The following is a 15,517-nucleotide window of genomic DNA, read 5'->3' as shown; positions in this document are numbered from 1 at the left end:
ATATATGTGGCATGGGTGGGCTTCACTAAGGCTAGCTTCACACTAGCGCTTTTAGATCCGGGTGGCTGTTCTGGCAGGGGATGCGCCTGTCAGATCTCTCTGCATTCCAGCTTTGCCGGAAGCTACCTTGCCGCAGTCTGGCCCCATTAACTATAATGAGGACCAGCCGGTATCAGTTAGCGTCCGGAAATGCCCGATCCAGGCTTCTCCGGAAGGTTTACCCATGCTGGAATAGCCTGCCGGTGATGTCTAACGCTAGTGTTTGACAAGCAATCGTAGTACTGCTATACTATTACAATACATGTTACATACATAATACAATACATACATACATAATACAATATACAATACTTAACACAATACATAATACAATACATACATACATAATACAATACATCTCAGGGTTAAATAGCACAGTCAACAAACACACACAGATCTGTTTACGTCTGAGTCCCCCCCAAAAAATAGACAGCACTCAGATGTCAGCACAGACACCTCTGGTGGTCAGACCCGCCACAAAGAAGCTGTGGGAGATTGGCGAGTCCAGGCCACTAAAGAACACGCTGGGGGGAGGTTAGTGGAGCAGCGCCAGTGCCCACCTTGATAGTGGAGCGGCGGTGGGCACAGACCACCAATAAAACTAATTTGTACATAAAATATATAATTTTAGAAAATTGCACAGTACTAAACAGTTACATAGTACTTCATAGTGTCAATTTAGACCTACCTGTCCATCCTTACTAGCTCTTGTGCTCCTAGGAAACAAAAATATAATTTCATGGTTTTAATGTCGGCAATAATTAATCTTCATAAACATAAGTCACCAGCGTTAGACATGCTTTCCTACTAAAATAGTATAAGATTGGGGATACACTTAAATTACAGAAAAAGGGGAATTTTACACAGTAGTCAATGGCTTTGAGATGTCCAGTGGAACCAGTGGCCCCCATTTATTAATAATGCCATATTCAACACGAAAACATTTCAGAGAGAGAAAATTGTACCTAGCTTATTAAAAAGAACATGCCTCTTGATAAAGCCTGTGCAATATTTGAATTTCTATTTAGTATTACAGCTTGATAATGTCCACTTTTCTGACCTGTTTTCAATCTACTGAATTAGAAGACCAGTGTTGCAAATTGGTCAAACAATTTGATGCATTTCTGGCAATTTTCCCTAAAAATCAGGATATGTAGGCACTCCATATGCCTCCATTAGACATTGTATTCTGTAGGGAGAATAGCTCTGTAATACATATAGTTCTGAAGCAGGTCACATTTCTTTTTCTTATGGAATCCATGAATAAAAGCTCCTTAAAACTCATAGACGTGCAGAACTATAGTATGGCGCACACAGCCTTTGTAAACCTGAATAGTGATAATATGCAGTCACAATTGGATGATAAATATAATTTTGGTGACAGCGTATGAAGGTCCATTTTTCTTTTTAATTTGTCAAGGAGGAATTTGGGAATTAGCCAGTCCTTCATTAAATGGGGTTTCCCATCTTAGACATCTATAACATATCCATAGGATATGCCATAAATGCCTGATGAATGCATGTCCCACCTCTGATGGTCGCACATGTGCAGCTCATGATTGTCACTATTCATTTGTTCTAAATGTGTTTTACAAGGTGGAAAACAATAAATACAACTTCATTTTGATTTTTTTACTCCCAGCCTTCCCAAAGCCATAACTTTTTTATTTTTCCATTCACATAGCCTTATGAGGACATATATATATATATAATGATTAAAAACCACATTTGTATAAAAATATATAGGTCCTAATTGACAAAATTAATCTCTAAAACCGGCAATCTGCCAGGCCTCTGATGGTTTGAAATATTTTCGGTAAAATAATCGACCAGATAAAATAGTCAGTAATACACAATGTTCGATGGTATAAATATTCGGTGAAAAAATTCTGTAGTAAAATTTGATGATGAAAGTTTGCATTAGAATAACGGCACCAAGTATCAAATACTTCTTTTTTTTTTTTTTTTTTTTTTTTTTTTAAATTTACATTTAATTTAATGGAAAGATGACAGTTTAAATATATTTTAAAAATAACCTGACACAATGAAAATGCAGCATATTATATAGCAGGAGAAGCTGAGCAATTTATTAAAAAATAGCTCATTCTGGGATCAGGAGCCATGAGGGTGGTCTTATCAGTAATGGACAACCTTTCCTGTATGACTATGTATACAGAGATAGTGGACAGTGACTAAAAAGAATCCTCACATGGCTTCTAAGTCCAGAATGAGCAGAGATTTCAATGCATAAAATACAAGTTAGGGCCCATTTACACAACTATATTTTCAGTCCACGTATTTTGTGGATACGAGACCTATTCAATTCAATGGAACTGCAAAAGATGCAGACAGCACACTGCTGTCCTCATCCATATGTGTGAACCGTGGCCCCACAAAAAAAGATGGAACATGTCTTATCCTTGTCCGTTTTGAAGACAAGAATAGGCATTTCTAACATAAGCAGAAATGTGCGGGATACCAAAATGTGGATCACCAATGGCCAGTATCCGTGTTTTGAAAATTTGCAATTTGCGGACCACAAAATGGATACATTTGTGTGAATGGACCCTTATACTTTTTTTTTTTTTTTTTTTTTTTTTTTGGTTTCAAAAAATTTATTGGGCAAAATACAAAACATTTACAATAAATAAGATTTTTACAATCTCTTAATTCTTAGTGACCCAGCTAATTATATATAAACATAAATATATTCAACTCGTCTTTTCATAGCAATTAGAAAACCCTCCCCTCCCTCCCCCCCAATATGTGGTGCGTCAAAGTAGGACCCCCAAATATGAAACAACCTGACCTCAGCTAATCAAATCCTCCAACCGTCCCATATCCTACTCCACTGGTACTCAGTTTCCCTCCGTTTATATATAATTTTCTCATAGTTCTTTACCTTATCAGTTAAGTTTAACCATGTATTTATGTCTGGAGCGGAACGGGCAAACCAGGTCCGACTGATCAGAACTCTAGCCAACATCAGTATTCTGCTCAGGAAAATCTTTTGATACTTGTGATTTTTTAGTTTGGAAAGATCATTAAGAACAAATACTTGTGGTTCAAAAGGAATTTGAATTTTTAGTTTATACATAATACAGTTATTGATACTATTCCAATAATTTATAAGTTCTGGACAAGTCCATATCATATGGAGAAAGTCCGCTCCTACAGTGTCACATTTGGGACAGTTGGACGAATCTCTTAACCCACATTTATTCATCCACAAGGGAGTAATATATAATCTGTGACAAATATAGAATTGTATTAGAACATGGTTGAAGTTCTGGGATAATAAAGATAAATTCCCAAGAATATTCTCCCAGCCTTCTATTTGTAAATTCGGACAATCCACCTCCCACGCTTTTTGTCCTGGTGAGTGTATATCACTAAACCGTGTCTTTAGTAGTAACTTATATATATTGGAAATTTTTATTCTAGAAGGTGTACCCCCTACCCAATCATTCAAAAACGGTAAATCATCTATATCCAACAGCCGCTTATCATCCAAACTAGATAATACAGATCGCAATTGAAAATACCTAAACCATGAAAGATTTTTTATAGTGTGTGTCATTTCTATAAAAGGTTTAATTTCTCTATCTTTAACTACCTGTGAAATATATAAAATGTTATTCTTCTGCCAAAATGTGTCAGCTGCAATTTCATCCAGCCCTTGTAAATAGAAATTATGCCAAAGAGGCGTAAATATAAGTGAACCCTTAACCTTCAACCATGTCCTAATTGTGGCCCACACTTTCAGGAGTAGTTTTATAGTCTCTCTGTAGCCTTGGTCATAGATCTTCAATAGCCCAGATTCCAACAAAGTGAAAATATTATTGTGAGCGTGACTAGTTACCAACTTCCCCAGCAGTGCACTGTTCTCTGATTCATAACACATTAGTAACTGGGCTGCAATAAAATACCCCTTAAAATAGGGGAGATTTAAGCCCCCGCACTCCACAGATTTATACAAATATTCCAACTTAATTCGAACTCGCTTTCTTCCCCAGATTAAATCATTAATTATTCTTTCCATAAGTTTAAAATGTTTATCTTGTATCCAAATAGGTGTATTCCTAAGCACATAAAGAAATTGTGGTAGTATCACCATTTTAACTAATGAAACTCGATCAGCTCTAGATAGGGGAAGTTTCAGCCAGATTCCTATTTTTGCTCTGATCTTTACCATTATAGGAATCAAATTAAGTTCTAAAAAATTTTCAACTCGAGGCGATATAGTCAAACCCAAGTATTGAAAAGTATCAACAGTATCCAACTGTGTAAAAGGAACCTCTTTCTGTAGCAGGGGGTCTATTGGGAGCAGACTGGTCTTGGCCCAGTTTATAAGAAAACCAGACACCTCTCCAAATAGTTTAACCATTTGAATAATCCTAGGGAGAGTAGTTTCCGTATGATCTATAAAGAACAAAACATCATCTGCATATAATGAAATACGGTCTTGTATTCCTAGTGTCCCAAATCCTTTGACCTGATCATCCTGCCTGATAGCAATCGCAAGGGGTTCGATATACACATCAAATAATAAGGGAGATAATGGGCAACCCTGACGGGTGCCTCTGTTTAAATCAATACTACTACTCAAAATTCCATTAAGGCTCAATTTGGCCCTCGGAGATCTATATAATAACTTAAGAATGCGTATGAACCTTTCTCCAAAGCCCATCCTAGCAAGAACCTTCCAGAGGAAGCGCCACTCCACCCTGTCAAAGGCCTTAGAGGCATCCAATGACAGGATGGAGCGGGCGGTCCCCCCAGGGGCCTGGATATTAGAAAAGAGCCGATGTAAATTATGATGTGTACCCTTATTTTGAATAAAACCGCTCTGGTCCGGATGTACAATGGAGGAAATGACCCTAGAAAGCCTTGTAGCGAGGACCCTCGCAAGAAGCTTTACATCTGCATTGAGCAGAGAAATTGGTCTATAAGATTCTAAATCTAGAGGGTCCTTGCCTTTTTTTGGGATTAATATTATTATAGCCTCCATCATTGAATCTGGTAGTATCCCATCCTTCATTGATTCAGCAAAGACCTCCAACAATCTGGGAAAAATACAGTCCCCATATTTAGTATAGAATTCATATGGAAGCCCGTCTGAACCAGGAGTGGAGTTAGCTGAGCATAGTTTAATAGCTCCCTCAAGTTCCTGCATTGAAACCTCCAATTCTAGTGCTTTTTTTTGCGTCTCAGTAATAGTTGAGAAGTTGATCCTATCTAGATAGGAATCTATCTTATCCTCTGTAATGTTGGAATCAGCTTTGTACAGGTCAAGGAAATAATCAAGAAAGGCCTTCTCCACCAGGCCCTGTCTAGTGACTATCCTACCATCACTCGCTCGAACCTTATCTATATGTTTTTTTGGTTGTTGATTGGAGATTACTCTAGAAAGGAGTTTACCAGGTCGCCCTGACTCTGTAAAGTATTTTTGCCCTTTAAAAAAAGACTCTGTTGAGCCTTATCCAGTAAAAAGTTAGCATATATTTGGGTGGCTTTTTGCATATTTTCCCTATTCTTCTGCGTCTTATTTATATGGAAGGATTCTGTCGCCAACACTGCATCTTTTTCTAGATTTTTCTGTTTTTTAGCATATTCCCTTCTAAGATTCGTAATGTTACTAACCATCAATCCCCTCATATACGCCTTAAAGGTGTCCCATACCACTTGAATTTTTGCTGAGCCATAGTTTATATCCCAAAATCGGCCTATTTCATTTTGAATTAGTTTCATGTGTCTTTATAACTGATAGCCAATAAGGGTTTAGTCTAAAGGGAGGTTTTGGTGTATATCTTTCCTGAGATAAGCATAGTTCAAGTAATAGCGGAGAGTGATCGGATATTGACCTTGTTTCATATTTCATTCGCTTTATCAATTTCAGATGTTTACTATTTATCAATACAAGATCTATTCTAGACAACGATTTACCTGCATTACTAAAGCATGAAAAAACCCTTTTCCCCTGTCCCAGAGTTTCCCAAGCGTCCTCAAATCCAGCCTCCAGGCAAAACCGTGCAAGGGGAGACCCCTGGACCGGACTGTCCCTCCCAGCACTCATAGAAACCCTGTCACGTATAGGATCGATGACACAGTTAAAATCGCCAATAATCAATGTTGGACATTCTGGCCATTTATCCATGAATAATAGAAGAGAATTGAGAACCGAAAAAGAAAATGGCGGTGGGATATAGACAAAGGCCAAAATACATAGCTTTCCCCCTAACCTACAATATAAAAAGATAAATCTCCCCTGTTGGTCGACAGAGGATGCCTCACAGACGAAATCAATAAGTCTATGTATCAACACCGTAACACCTCTTGAATAATTGGAGAGGGTCGAATGATACGAATGCGCAGCCCATCCCCTGTCGACCACTCTAGTGGTCTCTTCAGTAAGGTGGGTCTCTAACAAGCATACTATTGCTGGTAGATGGGCCTGAGTCAGGTCAAAAACCGCTTGTCTCTTACCTCTTTCCCCCAAACCCCGTATATTCCAAGCAAGAATTCTAATCATCGTCATCAACAATGGTTAAGTGAAGAAACAGGAGAGAGGGAGAAAAGAGAAAAAAGAAGAAAAGTAGTAAACCAAAAAAAAAAAAAAGGGGAACCACACCTACTTTGACGCACCACAACCCAACCCTCCCCCCCCCCACAAGCAATCCACCACATATTGTAGTAGATTTCTTTCCTATGACCAACCCACCCGCACTCCCCCCAACACAGCCATCCCCATTAGGAAGCAGAGAAAAATACATTTAGGGGTATAGGCCCCTTATAGTACTAACTATTCCCGCCAGATCATAACCCAATTACATTATCGATTATTTCGGTCAAGCCAGTCCTCAGCTTCTTCCGGGGTGTCAAAAAAAAGGGTTTTGTCATTAAAAACAATCCGCAATTTGGCTGGGAATATAAGCGAATATTTAATATCTCTTTCTCTTAGCCTCTTTTTAACAATCATAAATGTGCGTCTCTTTTCTTGTATTTCTTTTGAAAAGTCGGGAAAAAAAGCCAATCTAACCCCGTTATACATAACTGGTGGGGATTCCCTCGCCCTTCTCAGGAGGACGTCCCTGTCCCCTGTCGTCAATAACTTAGCAAGGACTGTCCGAGGTTGTCTCCCTGGAATTGGTTTTCCCCCTGGGACCCGATGAGCTCTTTCAATCATAAAAAAAGGAGAAAATGAATCTTTCCCAAAGTTCTCAAGAATTAATTTCTGTACAAATTGGGTTGGATTTTTTTCTTCCGCGCCCTCTGGAATCCCAATTATTCTCACATTGTATCTTCGTGACCTATCTTCAAGGTCCACTACCTTTTTCTTCAAGAGATTATATTCAGATTTAAATGTGGAGACTTCCGTTTTTATTTTTTTGGATTCATTCTGTATAAGGGTGACGGAGCTTTCAAGGTTGTGGACTCTATCTCGGATTTTGGACAAATCATCTTTTATTAGACCCACATCAACTTGAATAAACCCCAATTGGGTTGTGACCGCCTGTATTAAATCCCCGTTCTGTTTAACCGCGAGGAGTATTTCTTCTAGCGGAGAAGAGTTATCATTAGGGATTACTTCCCCCATTATACCGTCTTCTTCTTCGGGGTATCTAGCGAGTTTTTGTGTTTCTAACTCAGTTAGCTCTGAGTCATCATTTTTTTTTTTTGAGAAAAATTCCTTTTGTCCGCCCCTGGTATTGACCCTAGGAGACCTCAGGAACTGGTCCAATTTTGTTGGTTCAGGAGTTTTGGACCCGTGTTTCTGGCTTGAGAGATCAGTCGAGCGCCTAGTAGCTTTTGGGGCCATAACTTTTTTCCTGCTTTTTTTATTTATTTATTTTTTATAGTTTTTATTTATTTCTCTTTTGTCTTTTCTTTCGCCTTATTCCGCCTCTTTCTCTCCTTTTTAATATATATATCTTTTCTTCTTTGCTCTCCTTCTTTCTCCTTTTTTTTTTTTTTTTTTCCCTTTCCTTTTTTTTTTTTAATTCTCTTTCACTTTTTTTCTTGTTTTTTATCTTTTTTTCCTCCCTTTTTCTTCCACTCCCCTCTTGTTTATTCTTATTTTCTTATCTTTCTTTTTTTATAACTTTTTTCTTCACCTTTTTTTCTTTCCTTCTTCCCCCTTCGTCCCCCTATTTTTTTTCTTTTTTGTTAAATATATCCGCTCTTCTTTATACTCTTTCTCCTCCTTTAAATTCTTTTTTTTTTTTTTTTTTTTTTTTTTCCCCTTCTCTTTTTTTTTTTAAGATACTGGACAAAAACCAGAGATCCAATACAGAATTAATTGTATCATGGGCTTCATACAGGCCCCCCCGAAGAGTCCAGCAAATTATCGATCTCCACTCAGGGTTAGTTAGATTCACAAACACAGGGAGGTTAATCACCACAGGATCCAGGAGAGGAGAGAGCAAGTCGATAGAGGGTGCAGACACAGGGGAAGGAACAGATCATGCACAATAGCGTGAGGAGAGAAGAAGCAAGGATGATTTGGCAGCGGTCCCAAATATGTATCCTCAGCTTGTCAGCTTGTCCAACAGAGGAGCCACTCACACTAACAACAGGAGGGGAGCAGCGAACCAACGAGGACCGGAGACACACTCCACAGAAGAACTCCACATACCGACCTGTTCACGACGGCAGGGAAGGTAAAACAGGAGAGAGCGGCAGAAGCGGCAGGAACAGCCAGATCGGAAATAAGCAGAAAAGCAGGCCCCACGTCCGAGCGCAACAACCGGTAACAACAGCGTCTTAGGCCGTAGATGAAAGGCAGTAGAGTAGCGCTGTAGATTAACCCACGGTCATGAAGAGGGTGCGGGGAAGGTTCGGCACAGAGACGCCAACATGTTCCAAGCAGCGAGACAGCTGAGCCGGGAGGGGGGAGGCGGAGAGCGCGACGTCCTCTACGTCATCACGTCATCTGCAGCTGGAAGTATCAAATACTTCTTGATTTTAGTGCAGGTAGAGGTTGGTAACATATGGAGCGGCGTGCCACTCACTCGATGCAGACAGCGGCGTCCCGCTGTGTATTAGACAGAATGCGATCGCTTTTTTGAAAAAGGAACTGATACAGTCTTACCAGGAGGTCTTGAATGGACTTCGTTTCCCTCGACACGGTATACCTTCTGTAAAGATCAGGGTTCCGGTCTCAAGAGCTGTTGTTTTATTTGAATTCCGCGCCCAAACTTTAAACACACGCGGTCTTGTGGAAACAAGGTATCGTCCGTGTGGTAGAAGTTATCTTAGGCGGTTCGATGTTTCATATAGTAACGTCCATGCCTATATGAAACTTGGTGCCGTTATTCTAATGCAAACTTTCATCATCGAATTTTACTACTGAATTTTTTCATCGAATATTTATACCATCGAACATTGTGTATTACTGACTATTTTATCTAGTCGATTATTTTACCGAAAATATTTCAAACCATCAGAGGCCTGGCAGATTGCTGGTTTTAGAGATTAATTTAGTCAATTAGGACCTATATATTTTTATACAAATGTGGTTTTGAATTATTATATATATATTTGTTCTCTACCATTGCTGCTACTCATTCTGAACCAGTCTATATTTATTCATCCATAGAATTGTACAGTTGTGGCCAAAAGTTTTGAGAATTACATAAATATTGGAAATTGGAAAAGTTGCTGCTTAAGTTTTTATAATAGCAATTTGCATATACTCCAGAATGTTATGAAGAGTGATCAGATGAATTGCATAGTCCTTCTTTGCCATGAAAATTAACTTAATTCCCAAAAAACCTTTCCACTGCATTTCATTGCTGTCATTAAAGGACCTGCTGAGATCATTTCAGTAATCGTCTTGTTAACTCAGGTGAGAATGTTGACGAGCACAAGGCTGGAGATCATTATGTCAGGCTGATTGGGTTAAAATGGCAGACTTGACCTGTTAAAAGGAGGGTGATGCTTGAAATCATTGTTCTTCCATTGTTAACCATAGTGACCTGCAAAGAAACGCGTGCAGCCATCATTGTGTTGCATAAAAATGGCTTCACAGGCAAGGATATTGTGACTACTAAGATTGCACCTCAATCAACAATTTATAGGATCATCAAGAACTTCAAGGAAAGAGGTCCAATTCTTGTTAAGAAGGCTTCAGGGCATCCAAAAAAGTCCAGCAAGAGCCAGGATTGTCTCTTAAAGAGGATTCAGCTGCGGGATCGGAGTGCCACCAGTGCAGAGCTTGCTCAGGAATGGCAGCAGGCAGGTGTGAGTGCATCTGCACAGTGAAGCGAAGACTTTTGGAAGATGGCCTGGTGTCAAGAAGGGCAGCAAAGAAGCCACTTCTCTCCAAAAAAAACATCAGGGACAGATTGATCTTCTGCTGAAAATATGGTGACTGGACTGTTGAGGACTGTGGCAAAGTCATATTCTCCGATGAAGCCTCTTTCCGATTGTTTGGGGCATCAGGAAAAAGGCTTATCCGGAGAAGAAAAGGTGAGCGCTACCATCAGTCCTGTGTCATGCCAACAGTAAAGCATCCTGAGACCATTCATGTGTGGGGTTGCTTCTCATGCAAGAGAGTGGGCTCACTCACAATTTTGCCCAAAAACACAGCCATGAATAAAGGATGGTACCAAAACACCCTCCAACAGCAACTTCTTCCAACATTCCAACAACAGTTTGGTGAAGAACAATGCATTTTCCAGCACGATGGAGCACCGTGCCATAAGGCAAAAGTGATAACTAAGTGGATCGGGGACCAAAACGTTGACATTTTGGGTCCATGGCCTGGAAACTCCCCAGATCTTAATCCCATTGAGAACTTGTGGTCAAACCTCAAGAGGCGGGTGGACAAACAAAAACCCACTAATTCTGACAAACTCCAAGAAGTGATTATCAAAGAATGGGTTGCTATCAGTCAGTAAATGGCCCAGAAGTTAATTGAGAGCATGCCCAGTCGAATTGCAGAGGTCCTGAAAAAGAAGGGCCAACACTGCAAATACTGACTCTTTACATAAATGTCATGTAATTGTCGATAAAAGCCTTTGAAACGTATGAAGTGCGTGTAATTATATTTCACTACATCACAGAAATAACTGAAAAAAAGATCTAAAAGCAGTTTAGCAGCAAACTTTGTGAAAACTAATATTTGTGTCATTCTCAAAACTTTTGGCCACGACTGTACTAAATTTTATCTTACATTCAATAAAATCCCAATACTATAGAGAGTGCCCTACTACTATTTATTTATTTATTTATTACCTTTTGTTAGACTGGGTGTTGTCTGCCAGTAGGAGCACCTCTAAGCGATTCCCTATCAGTTGAGTGCGACATATTTTTGTATTTACATAGCCTTATGAGGCTGGTGTTTTACGGGTTGTACCTTCTAATGGCACAATTTATGGTTGCATACAATATAGTGGGGGAAAAAAATCCAAATCGAGTGGGATCATTAAGAAAAAAAAAGAACCGCCACAGTTTTATGGGTTTTGTTTCTACAGTGTTTCCAATGCTGTAAAACTAACCTATTAATTTCATTCTCTCAGTCAGTACGATTATAATATCTCAGATGTACAAATACAGTTTTTCTTGTGGTTTAATACAAAAAAATATATATATTTGGAAAAAATATATATTTTCTTTGCATCACCATATTCTTACTCCATAACTTTTTATTTTTATGTATACAGAGCTGTGTGAGGGTACATTTTTTGTGGTTTGATTTGTACTTTTCATTGGAGGGTGTATTAAATTTTTTGTGGGACCTGAAGCAATATTTTTTTCCAGTTTTGCTGTTTACCATATGGGATGAATATTTTTATATTTTAATGGTGCAGGCAATTTCATGTGCCGCAATACTGATGTTTATCTTTTATTTTAGTTTTGGGGAAAAGGGAAAAACTTTTATTGATTTACTTTTTTAGATTATTAGATTGCTTTTTTATAGACTGCAATGCATTAGCCCATAAGGGCTCCATAGGAATTAATGTGCAAGCAGGCACCATATTTAAGGCATTCAGGAACGGGTTAATAAAAGTGGGTAGGTTCCAGAAGATGTCCAATAGAGCAAAAATCAGCAAATATACTACAATTTTATGCAGAGAAATATTAATTTAAAAGCGTTGATTGGCTTTAGAATCTGGTATCTCCGTTCTGTGGGATATGCCATAAATGTCCAAGATGGGAAACCCTTTTAACCTCTTCAGGACACATGACGTACCGGTACGTCATGATGCCCTGGTACTTAAGGACACATGACGTACCGGTACGTCATGTGTTGTTTCGATCACTGCCGCCCGGCTGGCAGTGATCGGAACAAGGTGCCTGCACAAATCATTGAGCAGGCACCTAGGCTAAATGCGCGGGGGGGTCCCGTGACTCCCCCATGTCGGCGATCGCAACAAACCGCAGGTCAATTCAGACCTGCGGTTTGATGCGCTTTTTGCCGTTTCTGATCCCCGCGGTCCCTGACCGCGGGGATCAGAAACTTTACAATGCCCAGAATATATATGTTATTCCTCCCCCTGCACCCCTGAATGATATTATGTGGGCGGGTGGTGCAGGGGGAGGGTTGCGGGCGGTGCGGGAGGCGGGCGGTGCGGCAGGCGGGATCGCGATCCCCCGCCCGCCTCCCATTGCGTAATCGTTGGTGTAGAGTGGGTATACCAGGGTGCCAGCACATTGCTGGCACCCTGGTATAAACGGCTGACATCGTTGATGCGATGTCAGCCGTTTAACCCTTTCCATACAGCGGTCCGTACAGACCGCTGTATGGAAAAGGTTAACAGCGCAGGGAGCTCCCTCCCTCTCCGATCGGGGGGCTGCTGTGCCTTTGCAGCCCCCCGATGGGAGAGGGAGAGAGCCCCCAGACAGCCCCCCGACACCCCAGTCCTTACCCTTCCCCGTCTGCGAAGTTGTGGTAGACGGGGAAGGTTCCCATGGCAACAGGACGCCTGCTCAGGCGTCCTGCTGTCCATGGTGCTGAACAGATCTGTGCTGAAAGCATAGATCTGTTCAGTGTAAGTAAAATACAGTGCAGTACCCTATACAGAGTACAGTACTGTATTATATAGACATCAGACCCACTGGATCTTCAAGAACCAAGTGGGTCTGGGTAAAAAAAAAAGTTAAAAAAAAGTGAAAAAAAAGTAAAAATCAAAAAACACATTTATCACTGATTAAAAATGAAAAAAATTAAATTCCCTACACATGTTTGGTATCGCCGCGTCCGTAACGACCTGATCTATAAAACGGTAATGTTACTTTACCCGAACGGTGAACGCCATAAAAATAAAAAATTAAAAATATGATAAAATAGAAATTTTGCCCACCTTACTTCCCAAAAAAAGGTAATAAAAGTGATCAAAAAAGTTGCATGTACGCCAAAATTGTAACAATCAAACCGTCATCTCATCCCGCAAAAAATGAGACCCTACTTAAGATAATCGCCCAAAAACTGAAAAAACTATGGCTCTTAGACTATGAAAACACTAAAACATCATTTTTTTTGTTTCAAAAATGAAATCATTGTGTAAAACTTACATAAATAAAAAAAAGTATACATATTGGGTATTGCCGCATCCGTATGGACCGGCTCTATAAAAATATCACATGACCTAACCCCTCAGGTGACCACCGTAAAAAAATAAAAATAAAAACGGTGTAAAAAAAGCAATTTTTGGTCATCTTACATCACAAAAAGTGCAATAGCAAGCGATCAAAAAATCATATGCACCCCAAAATAGTGCCAATCAAACCGTCATCTCATCCCGCAAAAAATGAAACCCTACTCAAGATAATCGCCCAAAAACTGAAACAACTATGGCTCTTAGACTATGTAGACACTAAAACTTTTTTTGTTTTAAAAATGAAATCATTGTGTAAAACTTACATAAATAAAAAAAATTGTATACATATTAGGTATCGCCGCGTCCGTGACAACCTGCTCTATAAAATTACCACATGATCTACCCTGTCAGATGAATGTTGTAAATAACAAAAAAAAAACTGTGCCAAAAAGGTATTTCTTGTTACCTTGCCGCACAAAAAGTGTAATATAGAGCAACCAAAAATCATATGTACCCTAAACTAGTACCAACAAAACTGCCACCCTATCCCGTAGTTTCTAAAATGGGGTCACTTTTTTTGAGTTTCTACTCTAGGGGTGCATCAGGGGGGCTTCAAATGGGACATGGTGTCAAAAAACCAGTCCAGCAAAATCTGCCTTCCAAAAACCGTATGGCATTCCTTTCCTTAAAATGGAAAATCTGCCAAAAAAGTGAAATTTGGAAATTGTATCTCTATTTTCCATTAAATCTTGTGCAACACCTAAAGGGTTAAAAATGTATGTAAAATCAGTTTTGAATACCTTGAGGGGTGTAGTTTCTTAGATGGGGTCACTTTTATGGAGTTTCTACTCTAGGGGTGCATCAGGGGGGCTTCAAATGGGACATGGTGTCAAAAAACCAGTCCAGCAAAATCTGACTTCCAAAAACCAAACGGCGCACCTTTCACTCTACGCCCCGCTGTGTGGCCGTACAGTAGTTTACGGCCACATATGGGGTGTTTATGTAAACGGCAGAGTCAGGGCAATAAAGATACAGTCTTGTTTGGCTGTTAACCCTTGCTTTGTTAGTGGAAAAAATGGGTTAAAATGGAAAATAAGGCAAAAAAATGAAATTTTCAAATTTCATCCCCATTTGCCAATAACTCTTGTGCAACACCTAAAGGGTTAACGACGTATGTAAAATCAGTTTTGAATACCTTGAGGGGTGTAGTTTCTTAGATGGGGTCACTTTTATGGAGTTTCTACTCTAGGGGTGCATCAGGGGGGCTTCAAATGGGACATGGTGTAAATAAACCAGTCCATAAAAATCAGCCTTTCAAAAACCAAACGGCGCACCTTTCACTCTACGCCCCGCTGTGTGGCCGTACAGTAGTTTACGGCCACATATTGGGTGTTTCTGTAAACGGCAGAGTCAGGGCAATAAAGATACAGTCTTGTTTGGCTGTTAACCCTTGCTTTGTTAGTGGAAAAAATGGGTGAAAATGGAAAAATAGACAAAAAAATGAAATTCTCAAATTTCATCCCCATTTGCCAATAACTCTTGTGCAACACCTAAAGGGTTAACGACGTATGTAAAATCAGTTTTGAATACCTTGAGGGGTGTAGTTTCTTAGATGGGGTCATTTTTGGGAGTTTTCTATTATCTAAGCCTCACAATATGACTTCAAACCTGAACTGGATTTTGAAGATTTCTGAAAATTTTCAAAATTTGCTTCTAAACTTCTAAGCCTTGTAACATCCCCAAAAAATAAAATATCATTCCCAAAATGCTACAAACATGAAGTAGACATATGGGGAATTTCAAATCATCACAATTTTTGGGGGTATTACTATGTATTACAGAAGTAGAGAAACTGAAACTTTGAAATTTGCAAATTTTTGAGATTTTTTGGTAAATTAGGTATTATTTTGTGCAAAAAAAATAACTTTTTTGAC

The 15,517-nt window shown here is 39.4% G+C and overlaps 2 protein-coding genes across 2 annotated transcripts in view; one reads left to right on the top strand and one right to left on the bottom strand.

Annotated features, from left to right (window-relative positions):
* The window catches only part of CDH23 (cadherin related 23), a 1,302,172-nt gene that overhangs the window by 1,065,479 nt on the left and 221,176 nt on the right, over nt 1-15,517 (top strand).
* VSIR (V-set immunoregulatory receptor) overlaps nt 1-15,517 on the bottom strand; it is a 75,326-nt gene that overhangs the window by 2,718 nt on the left and 57,091 nt on the right. The window contains exon 5 of the mRNA XM_044300082.1: nt 728-755. Coding sequence (XP_044156017.1) covers nt 728-755 — 28 coding nt within the window. The remainder of the gene's footprint in view (nt 1-727; nt 756-15,517) is intronic.

Source organism: Bufo gargarizans, chromosome 6, assembly GCF_014858855.1.
Source record: "Bufo gargarizans isolate SCDJY-AF-19 chromosome 6, ASM1485885v1, whole genome shotgun sequence".
NCBI classification, from domain to species: Eukaryota; Metazoa; Chordata; class Amphibia; order Anura; family Bufonidae; genus Bufo; species Bufo gargarizans.
This window is presented reverse-complemented; position numbering and strand designations above follow the sequence as displayed.